The sequence below is a fragment of the Nanorana parkeri genome, unplaced genomic scaffold, assembly GCF_000935625.1.
Source record: "Nanorana parkeri isolate BGI_ZX_2015 unplaced genomic scaffold, ASM93562v1 scaffold210, whole genome shotgun sequence".
In the NCBI taxonomy this organism is placed as follows: Eukaryota; Metazoa; Chordata; class Amphibia; order Anura; family Dicroglossidae; genus Nanorana; species Nanorana parkeri.
Window position 1 is genome coordinate 341,096 of NW_017306478.1, and position 17,580 is coordinate 358,675.

General features: G+C 45.3%; 1 protein-coding gene across 2 annotated transcripts in view; it reads right to left on the reverse strand.

The window, feature by feature from the left end:
• Positions 1-17,580, reverse strand: part of SMAD2 (SMAD family member 2) — a 60,083-nt gene that overhangs the window by 30,216 nt on the left and 12,287 nt on the right. For both annotated transcript variants that reach the window (XM_018555730.1, XM_018555729.1), the window contains exon 2: positions 6,899-7,157. In XM_018555730.1, coding sequence (XP_018411232.1) covers positions 6,899-7,125 — 227 coding nt within the window. In that variant the 5' untranslated portion in view covers positions 7,126-7,157. The remainder of the gene's footprint in view (positions 1-6,898; positions 7,158-17,580) is intronic.

Genomic DNA, 17,580 nt, shown 5'->3' on the forward strand with positions numbered 1-17,580 from the left:
AACAGTTCCCTATTAGTTTGCTTGGGTTATAAAAAAAAAAAAAAACGCGATGCCCCCACCTGACCAACATGACACCCCCGACATGTATCCCAGACTTTGCTGGATTCTTGAATGCCCAGGAAACTGCCTCCATGCTGATTGGCTGGGAAGCCGGCTCCCCAGCCAATCAGGAAGCCGGCTTCCCAGCGAATCAGGAAGCCGAGCGGCAAGTCCCTTCCCACAGCCCAGCTTCCCGATTGGCTGGGAATCTGGCTCCCTGTTCCCTCGCAGCACTGACTGTCAGAGTAAAATTTCCCTCTGACCAGAAGTTCTGGTAGGATAAGTATCAGAGCATTTGGGCGAGTACAAGTACTCGCCAAATACTAGTATCGGTATTGGTGCATCCCTACAAAAATCACCTTAGAAAGTATTACATTGCAACCTGCACAACCAGAACCCTTCCTCTACAATACTAACTCCACCACTTGACTAACCATAAATGCAGCAATTCATCTCAAACATTCATTTAATCAGTTCCTCTGTTCCACTGGATTTAGTTCACAAAAAGTCAGTTTGCAGAGAGCTATATTAACAAAAAAGGAAAAAAAAAAAAAAAACTCTGACACATGTCTAAAAAGAACCGGGAAAAATATAGCTGTGAAATATACTTTACAATATATATCCAAAAGGGAAAAAAAAAAAAAACCACCAAAGCCATTCACAAAAGATCAAGTACCTATAACTAATCAGCGGTGACACGGATATACAATAGTAGTAATCATCATCATCATGACAAATAAGAAATAAGAAATGAAACCCAAAGTTACGCAAAGTCCCCATGATGTATGGATGGACGGGGGCGGGGGGAGTAAAGTGTGATTTTAGAAACCATCCAAGCTCACAACCACTTCATGTGTCACAGGCGACATGCTGATCCCGGGCTCGCACCGGGCACAGCGGAGCCCGGGATCAGCGGGACAACAGCGGGGGGGAGACACCCGATGTGTTGACCAAGGAAATAACACCAATTACAATTTAACTTCGAATGACCCCTCAGGGAAGCAGGTCAGCTTGTTTTATCAGTTTCGTCAGTACATATCTAGCTTATTTTAGTCCATGAAGAGCACGCTTTGGTTATAAAAGCTTTTTAAGCAGCGCTGCCTAAACTATGTTAAAGCCATAAAAAAAAAAAAAGCAATTCCATGCCGGGAATATGAACGTCCGATCAATAGGACTGCCAAGTGACATTACAATCTCATTCTACAACCTCCTTTAAATTTATGAACAATGTAGTGCGAGGGCCTCGATAAATAACCAATCATGTAGACCCCGCACACTACATCTACATATAGGATACGGTATCATTAGAGGTGTGTGGCCAGTATAAGATTCCACAGACAGGCAAATGCTTAAAAGATAACCTGCAGCCAAGAAAACAAAGGCAACCTCATGCAAATCTTTAAGAACGGGCACCAGAAGGTGTCCGCACATACCTTCACTTCCTTCTGACAACACTTAAAGGTTCCCAAATCTGCAAACTTCAAACTCTGCCTTACTTTTGATCTCTGAAATGCAATGCCTCACTGTTGGCTGCTAAAACAGTTGTATTGCATGGGGCGGGAGAACGGAATTGGGTGGACAAGGTGCCTGGAAAACCTTAGGCCCCATTCACATTGAGCGGGTCGCAAATCACACATTTGTCGCGCGATTTGCAGTGTGCGCGATATCGCGCAAATGCTTGCATTGAGCAAGCTTGAATCGCGGCTAAATCCGCTCCAAAAAGGGTCCTGCTGTAGCGACACATGACCCGCGACAGCAGGACCCTTTGCCCCATTGAGAAGCATTGGAGAGCGATATCGCGCGGTAAATTGCCGCGATATCGCGGGAATTACCGCGCGGTAAATTGCCGCGATATCGCGGGAATTACCACGCGGTAAATCGCTCAATGTGAACAGGGCCTTAAAGCCTGACTTACATGCTCCGTGGCCCCAGGTCTGATGTCGTCAGGAAAGTTTGATTTAAAATTGCTCAGAAGAACTTGGCTATCTGAATTGGAGATCTGTGTGTAAGCAGTGGTCTCTCTGCAGCAGTCCAGCACACAAAGCTCACTTTCTGCTGACCGGGGAGCTCTAACTGGACAGTGTTGAACTGCTGCAAAAAGTACTGGTCCTTTATGCAGCTCACTGCTTTGAAATGGAGCTTAGACTGGTGCTGGGACTCCGGGAGTTTTTGAGAACATTACAGTAGGGAATGCAATCTTTTTTTATGCAGCCTCTCCAAGAGTAGACGCTGACAAATCGAAGTTGATATTTCACTGCATGTGGCACAAGACTTTAAAAGGAGAACTATGGAGTCAGTGTTTTTCCCCATAGTTCTCCTTAGGGTAAACGGGAGGACACAAACTAGCGTCCTCCCGTTACCCTAAGCTCAGTATACCACGAGCTACAACTCACGGTATACTGAGACGCAGCAGCGGATCCTGACTTAGACGGGATCCGCCCAGCTGCGTGAGTGACAGCAGGCTCTAGATAGGCAGAGCCAGCTGTACCCGCCCCCTCCCCCATCCGTTCCGCCAGTCAGCGATGGCAGATCAGAGGGGGGAGAAGGGAATCCAGCCCCTCCCCCTGTCACGGCAGAGAGCCGTGACAGGATCGAGAGGTGAGCGAACCCGGTATGCGTTTGCTCACTTCCCGATCTACTGAGCCGACCTGTGACAGTCTCATTGTCACAGGTCGGCTAGAACTATGAGGTGAGTGAAAAGCACTCATCTCATAGTTCTCCTTTAACCACTTCAAGACCAGGTGTTTAGACCCCCTTCCTGGCCAGGCCAGGCCATTTTTCAGTATTCAGCGCTGCGATACTTTGACTGACTTTCATTCCGTCATGCAACGCTGTACTGAGATGAATTTACCGGCCGTTTTTTTACTACGGCCGGCCCGGAGGTAGTTAATTTGTGTGTTAACTCTGGATGGACGAAAGAGTCCGTGGACTTCTTCGTTTTCTATAAACCTTCACCAACAGTTCCAAGCTTGCCACCACCCATATGGAGTTGAACTCCTGTCCTACTACTACAACACTCCTCTCTCCTACTACTACAACACTCCTCTCCTACTACAACACTCCCTAATAGGGCTGCAACAACTAATCGACATAATCGATTATTGAAAAAGTTGTCAACTTTTTCAATAATCGATTAATCGTCTTCTGATCAGTTGGACCCTAATAAAAACTAAAATGGGAAAACCGTAGGTGGAAGTGAGACTACTCCTAACACACAGCAGGAGAGCAGATTCCCAATGCTGGCCAGCAACCAACTGCTGGGGTGCATTCACACCAAAATCAGAATTGCAAGTCAATGGAGGGTCAATTCTACCTTCCGATTTCCTTCCAATCCGTTGCTTTGCGATGCTTTTTTTCAACGGATGCCAACTGAAGGGCACCCAAAATTGTGTGTGAATGGGTTCGTTCATACCGGATCCAATGCGTTGCGCTGAAGTAGTGCTTGTTCTACTTTTTTTTTCAGCGCCATGCAATAGAACGGAGCAATGTGCACTAACCCCATTTACACACCCATTTATTTTTTTTGCCCTTCCATTAGCATCCCTTGAAAAATGCATTGCAACAAAATAGATGCGGTGTGACTGGGCCCTTAATCAATTGCAGAAATCAAACACCCCTACCTACTACCCTACCCTGCCTTATACATAGATTAACAGCTGGTAGCAAGTTGCCTTGATCTGTTCCATCCCTTTGCCAAAGTTGGTTTCAAGTGCCAAAAACAAATATGTATGGTCACCATAGCGCAAGGCGAGTAATTCAACATGGCAGGCTCTAACTTAACCAGATATTCACTTAGTTGAATATCTTATTTCATGAAAACTATCCCCACCCGACAATTCTCAGATCCCACTACTGCTGGAGGCTTTCTTCTAGGGATGCACCGATGCCAATACTAGTATCGGTGCCGATAGCGAGTACTCGTCCAAATGCTTCAATACCTTTCCTGATACTGGAACTTCTGGTTAGAGGGAGATTTCCTCTGAACAGCAGTGCCGCGAGGGAACATGGAGCTGGGGGGCTGGCTCCATGCTGTTTGGCCGGCTCGACGGTGATTGGCCAGGAAGCCAGCCAATCAGTGTCAAGCCGGGCAAACAAATCTGATATGGCGACACGACCCTTGGGCAGATCCGGGAGAGCGGTGTCTGCCCAACTGGACGAGGGACTGGTACCGAAAAACTGGTATCGGTGCATCCCTTTTCTATGGTTTATACAACCATGACATAAAATACATGAGAACCCCAACAGCGTGAGGACCAAACCTTGGAAGGAAGAAGGTGGGGGCGGGGTGTCCGCAGAGATGTCACAGGATTGTTAGTACAGAAATAGTTTCCATGTTTTGGTGGATTGTCAGTCACTCCATATCATCAGCCAGTTCCCCAGTTTTGGGTACCTCATACTGCCTGCTCATACGTTCCCCAGTTTTGGGTACCTCATACTGGCCGCTCATACGTCCATTTTAGAACACAAACCTCTCCCCCCGAATTATTTGATCATATTAAGCTGAACTCCAGGCAGAAATAAAGGTCGCACACATCAATTCAGCTTTGTATTCATCAATACATCACTGAGGTCAGGTTTACACTGCTTTTTAACTAGCACCCAAACATACTGAAGCGACGCACCTGCACTGTAGCACGCTGCAACGCACATTAGTGTGCTGCAATTCTAAGAATGTTGTTAGGATGCATTGGTAGCCCATTCATTTGGAATAGGATGCTGCAACGCATGTACATTGACACACCATACTAATGTCATTGGGCCCTAAATGTGTTTTTAATCCATGAGGTATATGTGACCTCTTGCTATATGCTGTTCAGCAGAGCACAGACTATGAGTGGGAGAGACAAGGAGCCAGTCTTCTGTGCAGCAGTGCTCATGTGCCAAAAAGAAGCATGCTCATAGGAGAAAGCAGAGTTAGAGATTCCCTCATCCGTGTTTTTTCTCCTTTCACTGTCCAGTCTCAGGGTGGGGAAAGGACAAGACCTGTAAGTGTTACTGGACTGCAGCAGAGAAAAATCAGGTCTCCTGCGCTACCAGACAAGGCAACTCTATGTTCCAGATCTTTGTATATCACCAAACTGGATGGACAGAAATACAAATCCTTTGGCAAGCAAAGCAGCTACCACACATGTACTTGATCTGTGCATTCAGCCGTTTGCCTGGAGTTCAGCTTTAGGCAGCACTGGTGTTTTTTTCTGTAGAATTTTACAGAGAATACTTCACATCAGTCCCTTACTTAAAAAGTCACATATCAAAACTGAGAGAAAATGGGCACAATTGTAGGAATGTAACACAAGGAAACACAAGAAAACTCCAGGATGATAGTGGTGTTGTTGGAGGAATAAATGAAAAAAAACCTAACGCTGCAAGGGAAGTTGAGTGAAGGATTCATCACAAACCACTGTACATAGCCAATACTAGAGCAAACAGGCACTTTCTATTGTGAGATACCAGGGAAGGGATTGGCCACATCAAGAGCCCTTAAAGTGAACCTTTGGCCAGGCTATGGGCATTCAGGTATTAACATTTTAATGAGCAGAAAATATGCTTTAAATGAAAGTGACCTCTGTAATTGCAGCCACTGTGGAGTAACTCATCCTCACATTTGCAACTGAGACTCTGAATTCTGGTTGCAGTCCTTTCCCAGCAGGTTACTGCACCAGCTGTTTGTTTACATTACTAGGCATTACAAAAGCTCTGTTGCAATCCTTGGATGGATTTCTCCACAGTGCCTGCAGCTACAGAGGTCAGTAAGAGCTTGTTTCAGATTAAATCAGCTTTATACATTCCTGGTATCAAAACCAAAAGCGCGCAAAGTCTTACAGTTCATTTTCTTCAGAAAGAACTCACGGGCCACTTAGAAAATCCTGTCCCGGGCCAGCTGCTGCAGAGAAGGACCCTTGTTCTGTGTGAAAGTGATGGTCTTTCTAAAAGACTAGGAAAAAAGATCTCCATCTGCAGCTGCTTCCGAATGTCCTAAAAGAACCATGATCCAAGAGGCAGAAACCGGCAATACAATGGATGCAACAGGTCACGTAACCCCAGAAGAAGCAAATAGGAAGAAGTCAGTAACTAAAAAAAGCAATTGCACCAGGCTGGTGTGCAGTCCCTCTGCAGAGGTGCCCTCTGCTGAGTCAGACCTAGAACTCCACAATCAGCAAATTGTATGATCCCGGAATGGAGAGCCCTAGTTGTGACTCAGCTGGGGAGCATGCTGTACCTCTGCAGAGAGACCAGTGCTTCTACAGAGAGCAGGGGTCCTTCTCTGCAATCAGGGAACAGGCTGTGGTTACCTTCTAAAGAAAAAAAAAACTAAGATTTCACGCCCCGTTTGTTTTTTGTGACTGGAATATATTAGCAGATTTAAACTGAAAGTTCAGTAGGGCTTTACATATTCTTAATAAGCATTAAACTTTAAAGGCCCATAGCCTGGTCATTGGTTTACTTCTGCCTTAGTTGGGAAGGTGAGATTTACATACAGCTTGCTCCTGGGTTTGCACGTCTGTCATGTATGTGCAGGCACCTTCAGGTATCTATCAGGTAATTAGACAATGTTAGTATGTTATATATGGAGACAGGTTCACTTTAAGTTGTGGCTCTAGTTACACAAAAAACACATTTCAAAACTCTCATAATACAACATCACCTTGATGGGCATGTTGTCATTGACATAAAAGCTCATACATTGGTAAGGTGAGCACAACACCCGGTCACATGAGTGAATGTTAGTAATGTCATTCAGGTTAATATATCTGGTCTGTACCACACACCGCCAGGGATGTTAATCGGCTACTCCAATACAATGACACTGCCTTCCTGTCCTCGTAGACCAATGACAGGGCAGTGATTCCAGACATACCTTGGGATGGTAACACATTTGGTATTGCAGTTCTGTGTGGTGATCGCTTTTTCCAGCTCGTCGAGCTGTCCAGTTTTCTTCAGCTTTTTCACCAAGCTTTTAACCGCCTTCTCGCACCACTTCTCTTCCTGGCCGTTCTGCTCTCCCCCTCCAGCCCCACTGGCGGACTTCTTCCAGCCGAGGAGGCGTTTCACAACCGGCGGCGTGAAGGGCAAGATGGAGGACATAATGCTTCAAGAAGAGAAAGTTCACGCTGGACCTGAAAGAGAAACGAGATCGTTGTTAAAAGGAGGCAATACAAAGATTCAATGTTTCTAGTCATAGTTCTGATCTAAAGCAGGAATAAACCTTTTGATGGAACCTAAAGCCTAACTTCAGGAAGATAGAAAACAAATCAGCGCTGTATTGATACATCATTAAATTGCATATTTTTACATTAAAGTTGATTACTACATGAATTTGACCTGGCAGCAGCAGCTTACAGTGCCCTGTGCAGCAGAGCTTAAACTTGAGGTAGAAGCAGCCCATAGATCCAGTTTTGATGTAGTGCTTGTGTGCTAACAAGGAGCGTGGCGATATATAGGAGGAGAGTGCAAAGTGATAGATTGCACTCATTCTGCTGCTTCTCCTTCAACTGTCCAGTCACAGGCTAGGGAAAGGACAATATCTTTGAAACAAACACCTTTAGAAATATTAGTAATGACAATCTACAAATAGAATCTTATAGATAATTGCCGGATTTTTATTCCTTGCATACCTTAATTTTTCCTTTCCTCCCCATTCTTCTCACAGTGGCCATTTTTACTAATGGGCAGATTAATCCATCTCCCTATACTTCCTGGAACATGTGACCATGCCCATCACCTCAGGGGAGGAAAATGACTTTTCCCTGAGATCTCACGAGATACAGATGAGATTTCCCAGCAATGCTCTGTGATGTAACCTTCCGAGGATGCAACGCTGAGGCACAGGTTACATCACTAATTACCAAGAAGTGGAAACAGTCATTGTAAGTAAAATATGAATGTGTTTCACTAATGAATGCGAGATTATTTCATATCAGCATGCAGAGCTGTACGCTGATGTGATATTTAATGAAAGGGAATAAAGAAAGGTCATCCAACAGCAGTAGAGCACAATCAGGCCTTTTGTCCTGACAGAAAAGGGTTGTACTGTATGGAAAAGCCATTTCATTCTCAGGACTGGATTGACAAATTCAAATCATTTGGCAAGTAAAACAGCCCTACTATGTATTTCATCTGTGTATGTGGCCTTTTACCTTGAATTAAGGCTTAAAAAGGAGAACTATGAGGCAAGTGAAAATAACTCAGCCTCATAGTTCTAGCCGACGTGTGACAATGAAACTGTTGCATGTCGGCTCAATAGATCGGGAAGTGACCGAACACATATCGCCCCTCGCTCACTTCTCGATCTATCCCTGCAGAGAGCCGTGACCCCTGTCCGATCCTCCAGCGCTGACTGGCGGAACGGATGGGGGAGGGGGTGGGTAAAGCTGGCTCTGCCTCTAGATAGAGCCAGCTGTCAATCCCGCAGCTGGGTGGATCTCGACAGTAAAGTCGTGATCCATCCCGGCTGCGGCGGTCTCCGTATACCGCGAGCTACAGCTCGCGGTATACTGAGCTTTGGGTGACGGGAGGACACTAGTTTGTGTCCTCCAGTTACCCTTAGGAGAACTATGGGGAAAAGCCCTGACCCCATAGTTCTCCTTTAAGGTTATGAAGCATTTTAAATAAGGATGGAGCTCATTTTTAAATAAAACCCTTTTCAGAGTTTGAATTTGTGTGCTTTAATGATCGCGTTGTGCAGGACGCTGACGCTCTCAGGGCTGGCTTTGCTTGGTGCATATGTACAGATTCATACTTGGGAGCAGTGAAATTGTGTACAGATGCATACCTGGGAGCATTAAAAAGGTACAGTGTGCTATGCAATAGTACTCTAGTTTGTAGTGCAGTAGGCCAGCATCATTCAACCCACTTATTCTGGGCCCAGGTGCTCCTGGACCTTCCTCAGCCTGTGATTGGACAGTGAAAAGTGGTATTACAGTTCTGTGTTGTGATCACTTTTTCCAGCTCATCAAGCTGTTTGGTACTCTTCAGCTTTTCACCGCCTTCTCACACCTCTTCTCTTCCTGGCCGTTCTGCTCTCCCCTCCAGCCCCCCTGGCGGATTGTGGTTCAGGTAAGTAGAACTCCGTTATTTTAGTTCCCTAGACAAAATGGCACTTACCCTTAGCTGGGCGGGAGTAGCCACCCAGCAAGGGTTAAGATTTTATTCGCCCGGAGTTCTTCTTTAAAGCAGGTAGCATCTGCCTGCTGATATTTGCTTCAAGGTTCCATGCACCAGATGTAAACATGTCTATACAGCTCAGGCTTATACCGCTGCAGCTCTCGCATTTAGTATGCAACTCCAGGTGTGGTACAGTGCAGGAAAACACATCAACAATAGACATCTGTAACCAGTATGAAGAGGACCCGTGGCAATCATTGTATTAGATTATAATGAACAGCATCAAAACCCATGATTGGTCTTTTTATTTTTCCCTAAAATGACACTATTCTAATCACCAGACTCCCTTCCGGCATCTCAAACACAGAAAAAAAACATTATGCCCAGCAATCGTGTAATCAAAGCCTGCTGGGGATGCAGTCCAGGAAGAGAGCAGTCATGCCCGAAAGCTGCAATGCTATTGGGTTTTCCCGGACTTCAGCACAAGGCTGGAACTCAACAACATCAGAGTTCTGCAAAGCTGGTCCGGAGCATGTGGCAATCCAGTGAGTGAAACTGTGTGAACAATATTGCCCGGAATGAAGCTACCAAGAACCCTCATGCAAAAAAACCAAATGGTGACTTGCACTGAAGGAACCAAACACGTTAGCAGAGGGGAAGAAGTTCACCTTGGGGAAGAAAGACCCTGAATTGGGCCATATCCAAAGATCAGGCCCAGATACTGATGAGGTGGATCCAGAGCAGATTGCTGGAAATTGAGGATCCATCCAAAGCAGCACAGGGTCTGATGGATGTTGGCTGACAAGACCTGGAGAAACCGATCCTTCAGAAGCAGATCATCCTGACATTCCACTATGTGGATACCCCAAGAACAAGGCTGAGGTAGGAACAGGGAAGCGCCTTGGGGAAAATCCGAGGGATGTGCACGTAGGCGTGCTTGATGTCTATCGAGGCCAGGAGATTCCCATGTTGAAAGGGGGTGATGACTGACCAGGCTGATTTCTGAACCCAAAAGAACCTGTCGAGAAAACTTCTCAACAGGCAAATGCATCCTTTCGCCTCGAGGACAGTGAACAAGAGTAGAATCCCCGCAATCTTTCCTCAATTGGAACTGGGATTATGACCTCCTGGGAGAGGAGCTGTTGGAAAGTAGCAAAGAGATCTGCATGCTTTTGCAGGGAGCATGGCATGTTTAAAAGAATGAAGTGGAGGAGACAGACTGAAAAACTCTAGTTTGTAGCCCCTGGATATGACGCTTTGAACCCATATACCTAGAATTTCCTGGGATCAGATGGCCAAAAAGTCCAACAGATGTCCCCCCCACACTGACTAGACGTTCCTTCACGGAGAGGGCCGGATCCCAGACTCAGCAGGCTGAAGGAGCAGTGTTCCTGGTTTAGAACCCCCTAACTCCCAACCATTTGACTACCGTGGTGTTAGCATCTAAGAAGTCACCAAGAGGCCGTGACCAACAAGGGGCATCCACTCAAGGCACTATTTGCACAAGGTTCTTATGACCAACACTGAAGCCAAAGGATCCTTCAGAAACACACTGACAGCAGACTCACCCTGGCAATATAGAGAAATGCATTCGCCAATCCATTCCTAAAACACAGGGCTACAGGTACTAGCGCCAAGGGTTAGGCGATAAAGACGATGCATATTGGTTCGTGGGTGGCAATAAACAAGAACGCAAAGAAATACCTAAAAAGAAGGCCCTAATCTCTAGCACTCATTGCAGCCTTGTGTTGGTAATCACACTCACCTAATACCATGTTACAAAGCTTAGATATCAAAAGCTGGATGTGACGTCACCATTAGAATATTATATCCTCCCACCATCAGTACTGTAGGTTATAGAATGCACAGCGCATGAAATAAAGAGGGGGATACAGGTACAATAAACACAACATGAATAAGACATCAGCATGGTATGACAATCAAACAGGTGATACATATATCCAAAGATGGAGAGCAAAGTGGGGAGGGGAGACTGGACTGGTCTATTTTCACCTCTTACTCCCCAGTTTGCCTAATGCGATCCATTTGTTGCGTTCACATTTCCCCATCTGGCGTACAAGCAGTTTGCTCTCACATGCATGAGATCCTGATGGGCTTTCATAGATCATCTACAGTGGTAGAGTCCAGAAACTAATCATTCCATTTATACTAGAAAAGTGAATGAGATCATAAGTGGAAACATTTACTTACATGTGAATAGAATTTTAATTGGCAATAGCAGGAAATTATTTCAAGCAATAAGTATGCAAAGTACCGGCCTATTTAAAGGAAAACTTATGCCGAATATACATATGTCTTCCTGGCCTTCTGAATGTCTCATCAAACCTGGAACTCTTTCTTCACTTCAACTAGTCAGACATGGGGTGGGGGTTTCCCCATTGTAAATCAGACTCTCAATTGCAATTAAAAGATGCTGCTCAAAATTATATCACCGAACAATAAAGTAATTGGGTCTAGGCCAAGAATTGCCAATCTAAAGCAGAATCTTAAAAGTGCCTACAGACCCTAAAATGTGATCAGACATGCTGGCATAACAACCACTCTCCAGAACACGGGCCAAGTGCCATGTCCCTATGCATGTTATGTTGGCCCAAGTACTTGGAGAGGACAAAGACCCCAATCACCGATTCAGCAACAGTGATCTCCATCTGTCTTATCTCCATTTCCTTCAAAATGTGACATCAATGTCATCACAGGCAGGAGATCAGCAGCCAATCATTGACTGTTATGACCCTATGGGAAATTTGGCATTCACCCTCCCATAACACAGGGGGTATAGGAAAAGAAATCCAGTTAACTTATGAATGGCTACCCCAGTCTGTCTTCATAATGAAAACCAAAAAGAGCTCTACCCCATTCAGCAAAACAAAGTTCATATTCCGGTACTTCAACAGCTTGAGCTGAAGAATGACTGAAGAATCAAAAGGGAGGCCGCCTTTGCTGTGGGGCACCACAGGCAGTTGTTCCTTCAAGCCCATTTCCACCTTTGAAAGTCATTAGTATTTATTGTGGCGATGTTGAGGTGCAGTGATGATGTATATGTGCGCACATTTTCATGACTCACATTGCTGCCTTTGTAATTTCATGAACTTTATAGTAGGCCCAAGTCCTACAAAGTCAAAATCCCTCCACAGGAAAGTCAGACACTGTATTGTGATTGTAATGTCTTCCTTATATTGTGACTGTAGGCGCTATATAAATCCTGTACAATAATAATCTGCAGTTCATCACGGTAAAGTTGGAATACCCCTGCTCTAAAAGACCCGTGCGTTTTAGCACATTCCATTGCACAGCACGCTAGGTGTGCTGATGCATTTCCATTCAACTGAAAGGCAGCTCAACACATATCCCAGGAGGAGGTGCACAAAAAACTTGTGCAACGCACTGTATTGAGGACTGGTAGGTGCGCTGGGGTGCCATTCAAATGACAATGTACCACTGCACCTGGAGTGTGCAAAAACTAAAAGTACAAATACCGAGTCTTTATTGCAATGTTATGGTGTGAAACGGCCCTTATACTTCACTGGGCACATCACCGTTTTCTAGGCAACTGTAGTTTATGGTGCCGAGTAGCTAAATAAGCACCCAACCCAGTCTCCTTTTATATCTTCAGAGTCAACCTTCACAAAAGTTTAATAACACTGTCCGAACTGGAAATATAAACCCCATGTCATAAAACATAAATCACGTGCACCAACAGGGATCAATAAGCCTACAAAATCCCTGTATTTTAGGTTATGCATAGAGTGTGCCCCGTGTACAGCTGTAATGATGACATAAATGAGTTATTGGATGCAGGAGGAAGGAGCCATGAACCTCGCTCTATCTGCATCACTCTTCATACAGCAGCTCCGGTGTAGGAACTATGCCTACAGCTGGAAGATCAAGACAAAGCATACACACAGCTGTGCTTCAATTAAACCGGTTCTTAAAGTGGGCAATTCAAATGGAGAGCACCATCAACCCCTTTCCATCAGCTGTGAGCTTATACATGGCAGCATAGAGGTGGCCCTATTTTGTGCTGCCATATACAAGTGTACCTCTAGTGCTGGGAGAGAGACCCCAGCACCGTGACCACACCGTCACCAACAGCTCCCGGCACCGTGACCCCCACCGTCACCAACTGCTCCTAGACAGAACAGAAAAGACTTGTAGGCGGAGGTCGGTATGAATGAAAAATCATGTCACAAGGATCAGTAACTCCAGACATTGAGACGGCTTCAGTTATATACAAATCTTGAAGCGATATTAAAGTCAAAAGGATTTCAAATGCTCAATAAAAATCACTAACATTGGATGCTGCTCCGTGAGGTTTAAAAGTTTTATCTTCCTGCAGAATCAGCCGGTCCCCTGAGCACTGGTCCTGATATCCTGTCTTAGGGTGACTTCTTTCCCTTGCAGGGTCCTATGGAGCCACCCTATTGTGCGCTAGTGAGCTGTGTGTGTCTCCAACATACCTAGAGAACAGTAACGCGCACTAGGTGTGCTATGCAATAGCGTGCAATTAAAGCAACACTATGGCGTGAATGGGTCTTTAACGGCTTGTTCCAGATCCAATGCAGGCCAGAACAATTTGTCTGGTCCAAAAACGCATCCCCATGGATTCCAATTTTTTTTTTTTTCGTAGTTCACACCGCGTTCAGTTCTAGAGCTTTTAAAAAAAAAAAACCAGCAGGTACATTTTTTTTGGTCCGAAATGCTTGCAAATGCAGCAGAACGCACTGAGATGCAACGGAGACAAAAGGCACCAGAATGCAAAAACCTGCATATACAGTGTTGCAGAAACGCATCCAGATCTGGTTTGGAGATGGTGTGAACAAACCCTAAGAATTAGTAAATTGCAATATTACAATATTGTTTTTGCTCTCCAAAAACAAAAACTGAAATGTTTCTCTAATCCTCGAACATTCTGTAACATTATAGGCACTTCTATTTGTCAAGCTAGGACTAGAAAGAGGCCGACATTCACTAATCTGGAAAGAACAAGGCCTATAGCTATACTCTATATTGGGGATGACAAAGTAACACAATACTAAGGAGCTGATCTGTCCGATCTAGGAATGGGGTGGAGCAGAAAGTTGTAATGGACCAAAGAACTCAAGCTACGGATTTTTTCTTCTCTTTCTAGACATGTCTTCTACCCGACACTTAGTGACATTAAACCCTCAGATTTTTTAACATAAAACAATACTGTAATGTTCGCCTTACTGTAATCCATGGTTGTTTCCCTTCTCTTTGCTGCTCCTCTGTCTTAATCTGTATCTCTTCTCATGCTGGCAGAACTTCTGTTTTGCAGCAGACTGCCTTGTCTCTGGAATGGATACATGGTGTCTGTGTGAAGGTTCACAACCTGAGCCAGCACTACAGGAAGAGGCACTCAGCTGCAAAGGGAAGTTCTCCCCCAGCATTAGAAGACATGAGAACAACCATGGATTACAGTAGGGCGCACATTACAGTATTGGTTTATGTTAAAAAATCTGAGGGTTTAATGTCACTTTAAAGGTGCCATATTTTTGTCTTGCGAGGGTTGTAAAGTACTTTTTTTTAAACGTACGATCTGCCCATCTTGGACAGGCAGATCGTACTTGCGATCGCGTGCGCACACCGGCCCGTTCGGCAGTTGTCGTACAAGCCGGCCACTAATTTGCCGGGAATCGTACGATTCCCAGCCTGCTTGTTCGACGGAAGACGTGCGACCGTACAGTAGAAACGGTCACACGCCTTCCATACACTGCACGATTATCGTACGAGAATCGTGCAGTGTATGGGCACTTTTACACATAATCCAGTCCAGGCTACAGTCTTGTGAATAAGGACTTACTGGCCATAAGGGATGCACCAACACTGAATACCAATACCGAAAGTCCCATTAAAGAAGCTGGGAAGCGTGTAGTGACTCGCTGCCAGTCTTCCCGGGAAGCAGTCTCCATGCTCTGTCACCAGGAAGCATGAAGTCGGCTTTTCTGGCCAATCAGGAGGCAGGTAATGACTCGCTCTCCGGCTTACTGATGGGCCAGCTTCATGACCAATCAGAAAGCCGAGCAGCGAGTCATTGCAAGTTGCCCAGCAAGCTGGCTCCATGCTCCGTCACTTGCTGGCTTCCCGGCCAATCAGGAAGCCAGGTGGCCGAGTCATTATCCGCTCCCCGGCTTCCTAATTGGCCAGGAAGTTGGCTCCATGCTCCCTGGTGACGTGGGAGCATGGAGCGACTTCACGGCAAATCAAGGGAGTCAGGCGTTGTGTAATGACTCGCCGCCCGGCTTTCTGATACCGGAAGTTCCGGTATCGGGATAAGCATCGGGAGCATTTGGCAGAGTACGAGTATCGGTATCACTGCATCCCTACTGGCCATATACCAGTCAAATTTTGTTAGAAAACTAAACATTCCTTAAGTCTTCTGACAAACCTACCAGTGTATGGCCAGCTTTACTCTGCCCTGAGCCCCATACGTGTTCTAAGTCACCAACAACATTCGTATGACAGTCAAGCAATTAAACATTATACAAAGAAAGGTTTTTAAAACCAAACTGATAAGGACTGGTCTCATCTGAGAAGACTACATAAGACATGCAGGGTGCTAGTTTCCACACGCTGTACTGACAATTAGCTTAAAAACAGGATAGAAATCACACCAATAAAACTTGTGCGATATACCCATCTCTAAAAACATATGTATATCTGGCAACAATGTGCCAGAGCGGACGGTTATAACTTGTCTGGACTGACACTGGAGCCGTACATAACTTTGCCAGAGGCACTTGCATGGCACAGAATCAAGTATTCAAGCATCTTTTACCATGGCACCAAAGGAATGCACTCCAGCCTTCTGCTGCATACAGGAAGTGGCTCAGCCTGTTTCTTCTATTAAAAACGATCATTTCAAAATATCGAAAACACAACACATTTTTGTGGGCAAGTTCAACACCGCACAACTATGCCAATGATATTTCCAGTTCAGGTGCCCTAGCTAATGACAAAAACAAGCATGTACTTTTGCTGTTTGAAGAAGCCGGTCACTCACGATAAAATAAAAGGTCCGTTCCAGAGAGCCCCCCAACCCCAAGTGTTGCCCCCTCAGACCTCTTTACCCAATTCTCAATTTTTAGATTTAAAAAAACAAACAAAAAATGTCAGAAAAACTTACATGAGGTGCCAGGCCCCTAAGCCTTCTTCCTTCCTTATTGCAGAATAGGGGGTGGGGTGGGCTTGTTCAGGTGCCCCAACTCTTCACCTCCATCATTAAAGCTGATCTCCAGGTATATTGTAGTGCGTAATACACCACCACCATTGTAGTAGTAGTAGGGGTGACTACAGTGCATTACAACATACTTTCAGGGTCTGTATGGTGCTGTGCCAAGCAGATTCCCCTCTGCTCTGAAAACACAGGGAGCTCAACACAGAGAGAGAATGCCTAATACTACTCTCAATAAACGCCAAGCTTTTTCTGATCGACCAGGGGTGGTGCCATGCAGTCACAATCTACCACACATCCAATCAGAGAATGTCTAGCATTCATTGATAAAAATATTAGGTGTGCGCAGAATGGCCGCTGTGACGCGCAATCAACCCTCTGAGTAGGTGTGAATGGGGCGAATTTTTTTTTTTTTAAAGACTTGCCTGCGCAACAGGCTCAATAAGATTTGTGCAGAGATGATGCAACTCCTGCACGGGAGTTGTCGTGGAAGCCCAGCCAATCAAGTGGCCAAAGAATCAGAACTCTGAAAGAGCGGGACAAGGAACAAAATGCGGGGAAGGGAGGAGCGCAGAGCTGGAGGGGATCACTCTGGCAGGTAAGTGTCATAATACGCGGTGCATACTAGAACATTACGGCTAGGGCCCCTTTCACAACGGTGGTACAATTTACATGCGATTCCCCACAGACCAACATGGGGTCCAGTCATTCCAGTTTTGGAGGAGACACAGGACAGATGTTACAGCGGGGACATCTAATCCATGCCGCTCCAATCAGGAGGGGATCTGTGCACCGATCTCCTCATCAGCCTGTGAGAAAGTGGCCTAAAAGCACCAAGGGGCATATCTTCCCTCCCTTTACTGCCGCTTTAAGATGCCAAAATTCCCCGATACAGATGACCATATTCTTTATAAAAAAACAATCAAAATACAGAGCAGCAAAAAAAGTGAAAGTCACAAATTACTTTCAGATAAGTGTTACAGCAACTACAATGAAAAACAAACCAGTTTCCCTTTAAGGCAAATCATTCAATTCTTAAACAAGCCTCAGACTAAAATAGGCCTCCAGTCTTCAGGCACACTTTCTTTTTTTGCCAACAGGAAGGAGAACATTAAGCAACACAAATCTACAATCATTGCCTGCGAACAACCATAACTTTGCATTTTTGGTGAGCGCACATTCAAAGGGAAGATGATCCGAAAAAACAACATTGGGGGGGGGGG